Source organism: Pygoscelis adeliae, unplaced genomic scaffold (genome assembly GCF_000699105.1).
Source record: "Pygoscelis adeliae isolate BGI_AS28 unplaced genomic scaffold, ASM69910v1 Scaffold74, whole genome shotgun sequence".
Classification (NCBI taxonomy): domain Eukaryota; kingdom Metazoa; phylum Chordata; class Aves; order Sphenisciformes; family Spheniscidae; genus Pygoscelis; species Pygoscelis adeliae.
Window position 1 is genome coordinate 2,837,563 of NW_008824665.1, and position 6,415 is coordinate 2,843,977.

At 39.6% G+C, this 6,415-nt stretch overlaps 1 protein-coding gene across 1 annotated transcript in view; it reads right to left on the reverse strand.

Moving 5' to 3' along the window:
* Positions 1-6,415, reverse strand: part of RGCC (regulator of cell cycle) — a 15,854-nt gene that overhangs the window by 6,928 nt on the left and 2,511 nt on the right. The window contains exon 2 of the mRNA XM_009322856.1: positions 2,375-2,454. Coding sequence (XP_009321131.1) covers positions 2,375-2,454 — 80 coding nt within the window. The remainder of the gene's footprint in view (positions 1-2,374; positions 2,455-6,415) is intronic.

Genomic DNA, 6,415 nt, shown 5'->3' on the forward strand with positions numbered 1-6,415 from the left:
AGTTAGTAGAATATTTGGAAAAAGTATGCTGTCACCCTGGCAACTCCAGAGAGATGCAGATCATTGCAACGTGCTGGGGCCTGGCCCATGCCTACCGAGCCCTGTTCAACACCATTCAGTACCCTCAAGGGGAAGAGAAGGTCTCTGGATCTGACGGTAAAACGACACGCACTGCGGCCACTCCGACTCTGGCAACAGGCCCTGCGGCCACTCAGGTAACGTATTTGAAAAGAGCAGAACAAGAACTTTCAAATTATTTCATATTCTAAAGGTTTTAGAGCTAGTTGAATTAATAGAAAATAATCCAAAGAACAATGGTTACAAAACTGAGTGTACTTTTGATGTGGAGTCTATGCTACTAGTACCCAGGCACCAAATGTAGCAATGCTGGAAATCTGTATTACAAACCAATCCTTCTCGTACACCAAATCCAAAGTTCCAGTTGCTCTTATATATAGCTGGAATAAAATGTTCTTTTTGTGAATGCTTGTGAGGGCAACTCAAATTACAAAAGTTTTAATAAGCCATTTAAATTGGTTGCAAACTATTCACACAATTCTTTTTATTTATATCCATGTACACATCCGAGCTAGCAGTCACCTTTGATTCTTTTTGTGGTTTTCTCTCCACATTCCTTCTATAAGCAGTTGAAAGTACTGACTGCTCACCTCGCAATGTATTGAAACCAGAAAATGTTATTTCATTCTGGCTTCCACAAACCTTATGCTGGCAAATATTTACAACTGGGCAAAGAGAAATTAAGACAGAACTGTTGCTTTAAATATCTGAATGTTTTTCATCCAGTTTCAAAAGGTGAAATGTTTTCACAGAACAGTGTCATCTTCTGATGGTTGTAATATTAACAGTTTCAGGAAAATACCAACATTTACCTTTCTCAAAAAGCAAAAACATATTTTAGCTACTGGCTTTGGCTTTCACATGCCACCAAGCAGCAGAAATTCTGGTGATGGAAGGAGGAATGCATTGACTCCACTATCAAGGTCGTTATAACTGCTGAAAACAATGTCCTGCTAAAAAAAAATACTTGTGATATCCATCGCACAAAAATATCCGCTTTGGCAGAGCATGGCTGTAGGGCAGAAAGCTCTGGGAAAAGGACACTTCAGTCCTTGCCCTCTACCAGCTGCCACAGCCAAGATTTGCTCATGCACCTCCAATAATGGCCCTTGGAAGACTTCCACTGCCACACAAATACAACACCCCCTGCAACCCAATAACCAGAGGCTGAGCCAAGGATCTCTCATCGCTGCTGTCCTTCCTCATCCAGCCCCTTCTCTCCCACTGCGATGCAAGTTTATTTATCATTCATTACTTATTTTTCACTTTGTATTTTGATTCTGCTGCCTGTGCACATATATATGCCTGTGCCCCTCTGGCTGTTTGGAAAAAAAAACAAAATAAAACACACCACTCAAACTGTCTCTTTGAAAAAAGGCCTTAAAATCTGAGAGTTAAGCTACTGAGTTGATTTACATGAGTCAAACTAAACCAATAGCTGCAAAATTAGGGGGTTGGAATAAAAATGGGTGTATTTTACTTTGGCAAAGTAATCTGTAGTTAGTATTGACCTTTGCTGTTCCATTATATGGTTAAACCACAAAGAAAAACCACAGCAATACCATGTAAATATAGAATGTCCCCATGAAATGAGCAATTGAAAGGTTCTAGGCAGTAATTAACTGAAGGAGGAAAACCTCAAACTTTTCATTTTAGAACAGGCAACGGAAAAGTTCAGCTGTCTGACTTCTTTAATGTTAGGCTCTTTCTAGTACCATAGTTCAGGATACAATTTTAAAGAGCACTGGAGTCGGCAAAATTTTTACTACATTTTTCAGTGGGGAAAGTTTTAGAGGAAAAAAAATAAATCACACCCGTGAAGTTCTCAGACAAGAGCTTTAAAATTCCACTTACGTCTCTATAAGCCATGAATTTATTATAAAACAATAGTTCAACATTTAATGAACAGACTGCACAACTCATTCCTAGTCAGAACATAGCCTACTTGCTAAAATAATAAAAAAGGTAAAATCAGGAATTTCTAATGCCAACAGTAGAAGTGAGAAACATTCATGATGCAAAGAGCTTGTTTCACAATACATAAGTCGCAGCCCTCGAGGACAGTGTTTATTTTTATCATAATCAGTTACACTTGGCTGCATTGTGTATTTTTTGTTTTTTGCCTAGCTAACAAACATCTGTTCCAACACCAACACAAAAATTACACCTTTTCACTATCTACATGTCTAGGCGTCATGATTTAAAATATTTCAAATCATGCAGTTACATGGAAGTTATCTAGGAAGCCTGAAATTCAAATGTACAAGCATGCCTTCTCATTATATACAGAGCTTACCTTTCCACTCCCCCACCACACTTACTATCTGTGAGGCAGTGTTTCCCACCCCAACCTTCCCCTTTACTAATACTTCCTTTCTGAAGTGTAAGAGAAACAGGTATGCTTGAGAGGTAAGAACAGGAAATCTTACAAAAAAGCACATTTCTCATTAAATTGAAATACCTGGAGAGAAGCCTATGCACCTGAAACTTCTGGGTTTCTTCCTTTTCAATGTATCAGTAATTTAATAAAACATTATTTCTCAGATGATTTAGTAAAAGGTTATTTCTCCATGAGAGGCTTGCTTCATTTTTTCATTATAAATACTGTATTGCCTTCTTGTTACAGACAGGCCATTAGAAGTTCGCAGAAACAATCTACCTCCTTAAAATGTTCTCTTCTTCTTCATATAAGACTAGGATTTGCTGCTAAGACCAAAGGCTCGCCTACCCCACATTCTATCTCTCATAGCAACTCTTAGCAGATGCCTATAGAAGAGTTTAAGAGTGGTGCAGCCATACGCTGACAGTTTCAAGATAAACTCTACCAAGTTCCAGCGATGCACAGATCAATATCTTTTCTAAGACAGCAGTAGCATCAGCCTACAGCAGTCCCCGATGGCCCCATCCCTCCTATCGTAATTTTATCTAGTTATTTTTTGAGTATGTAAACTTTTAACATCCACGATACCTTAAGGCAATGTATTTTACAGTTTAACAATACACCATGAGGAGAAATAGCTCCCCTTATTTCTTTGAAACATGCTGATTTGATTTGATTTCCTCATACTGGGTAAGGTAGCAGTCACTTTCCTAATGTCACTTAGGATTTTCTGGAAGACTAGCTTGTCCCCACCCAAGTCATCGCTCCTTTGGGCTGACAGTCCCAGTCTGTTTAGTCATTTGGAAACTACTTTATTTCTTCGGTCATTTCTGTTGCCTTTTTCTGCACCTTCTCTACAAAAGATTGCAAACATAAGCAGGCTTTTCAGGATGAGTGCTGCAGTATTAACAGTGGCTTATGCTTCATCTCTAGATAGTGGAAGCATTAGCACAACCACACAGAGACATCCGTGGCACTTAACCACGAATGCTTGTGCTACACCAGGCGTTGGGTGCTAACAGACACTGTGCAACCCCTTAGTAAACCTGCACCTGCTTGATTTTGAAGTTACAAAATTAAGAGTTCTAGATGCACTCAAGGTCTTTTGTTGTGTTTAAAAGCCAGGAGGTATTTGTCAGAAAGCATTTACACACTCCTAACAAAAACTATGAAGATACACTGCAAGCTGCATGAGTGCAAGAATTGAGTCCATACATTTATTTTGCAATGCTTTTAACAGAGACTGGAGGCTGAACCTGTCTCAAGAAAATGCATCCAGAGCTAGAAGTGTGAAACATTTCTGAAAGCACAACAGATTATCGTTGTGCTTTTTGGTGTTGTTATAGCTGTGCCACAAGAAATGTTAAAGTGCTTCCCATCACGACCTTTCATAAAGTCCAACTTTCTATTCATTATCCTAAGCCTAAACTTGGAAGACTGTCCTGACATTGCCATATACTGCACTAGCACAATGCACTGAGTGGACATACAATTTACACAGGCAAGCCTGCACTTTTCTTTGCAAGCTTATTCCAACACACAAGAAGCAAATGATATCTGTAAGAGTTTGTCAATATACCTGCATCTACACTAGTGGCTTTTGCCAGCACAGCACTCTATAAAATAATAAACAAATCCTGTTTTATCACAACCAACATATGCTGTAAATAGCAGAGAGTCATAAGGTATCCCTCAACTTAGAAGTTTCAGCATGATTAATAACCTAAAGTACGAAGCCGTTATACTTCGATTCGGTTGAATACATCAAGTTGAAACATAATTGGTACTCACTCACAGTCCAGCAACTCAAGGGTGTCTGTTGGAGTAACTCACCAGCTGCATCATGATTTCCAGCACTGACCCAATCAGCTGTTGTGTTAATGTAATACTTGTGGGCCAAGTACTAAGATCATCATGAACATCTGCACATGTGAGCCTTTATTACTGTAAGGTGTCAAGTCAGTTGTGTTATGCACAATACTAAACCATGGCCAAGACAAACCTTGCCCAAAGATCATTTACTCAAATAACAGGACAAGATGTGGGAGAGCCAAGTACTATCATGCCCATTTTCCACAGTACTGTCTTCAAATTCTTATTTTTTTTCTAAAGAGTCTGAAATATGCTAGCTTTTGGAGCTAGGTCCCTCAAGAGGAGATTTTAAGGTCAAAAGCAGTATTTGCAGGATTGATATTGATAAAAATCTACTGTAAATACGTCTGTTAAATTAAATGGGCTCATCCTCATGGCAGAAGCTCCAGGAAAGGAAAGGCTTTCCCTATCCTACTACAAAACAGTATTGTCTGAGTACGACCACGTGATACTGGCTACTAGTTTCTGGTAAAGTTGAATTCAAGACTGATCGGGGGGCCCCAAAACAAACAGTTGCAACAGTTTAAAAATGTTACCTCCCCTTACAGTCCCACCCTAGGCTCAAAAGATACCCCTGCAAGAATGGCCAAAAGATACATATGCCTAACCTTCAGCCACACCACATCAGTTAGGAGGATTAGATTAACCAACGAGCAAGAAGAGACAGCACTAAAATAGGATAGTCTGAACTGTTCTGTACACACATGACAAAGTGTACTTGCAATAGTCTTGGCACAGGATAACAAGATTTTACAAAGGCGTAAAGAGTCTTCACGAACAAGAGGATCGTTCAAACTATCTGCAGATAATATTGTTGGAATTTCTTTTGCATTCCTACAGATTCATGTTGTCAGAACTTGCTCTTTCAGCCCAGTTTCTCCCTGATCCTGTAGTGATGTTTAACCTAAGCATTACCATGGGAAAAGCGAGGTCATGAATTCAGCACTACATTTGCACTAAATGTTAGAGACCAAAGGAAATGTGAACCTACGGGGAAAAAAAACTTGAGTTTGAACAGAAAGAGCCTGGGTAAGTATTCTATTCTTAAAATAGATGTAGGGAGTATATCTGTATTACATCAGACACTGGAGCCTGTTTTATAAAAGGAGCTCTTTATAAATCTGCAACTCCTCTCCAATCCTACTATAACTTAAAAATAAGAAGTTGTCTGCACTGAATGATGCCTTTAGGAATAAGAGTTTTACTGGGCCTGCTCTGAGAAACAAGGAGAGCCAGCTAATTTTCTGTCTCCCTTCCCTTAAACATATCCTCATACGCTTGACACTGCTGGATGCCAGCAGTCACTCTTAGTGCACCTCCTGATCCAGTATACGCCAGTCTCCAGAAGACTGACTTCTGATTTCTCCAGAGCCACTTTTCACATGATGCATCACCTCGGAAGGAACCCCAGCACAGGACAAGTTCCTCATACAAGATCCTTGAGGACCTTTTGTACAGAGCCATCAAACCCTGTCTATCCTGCTATCCTCTTAATGTCTTTAGCCAAAATCAATGCAGGCTTCTGACACCGATTTTTATTTCCCAGATCTTCCTGAAGATCTGGTCTGCCAATTTGCATGGGCACGCTGTTTCTCACTAGGCCTCCTGCCCTGTCAGAGAACACCATCTTCCTCAAAAGGCCCTTCCTGTCCATCCTAAAACAGCTATTTTAAGCACTGTTCAAGATTTAAGTTTTCTGAACCACAGCAGATATGCTAAGCAACTACAGATGTCTTTATCCATGCAAGAAGAGTAAGTTCTTGACACTGTTTTGTTTTTTTTCTTGTTTTCTCAACAGTAGATTATTTTACTAGATAGAGAATCTTCCTCTACCAATTTAAGCGTCTCATTTCTGGTAAAATTATGTGAGAGGTTAATATATTACAATACTGAACACTGCACAAAAATAGTAACACTAGGGCTGTATTGCTGCAGTTAATAGTAGACTTAGATTTACAACACAGCTCACATAGTTCCTCAGCTTGACTCAGTAAAGGCAGACCTCACCTTATGCACCCTCAACCATCCAAAAGGCTAGTGTCCAGCCTAAGTCAGGCGTGCATTTCTAAACCTCCCTCAGAGGGA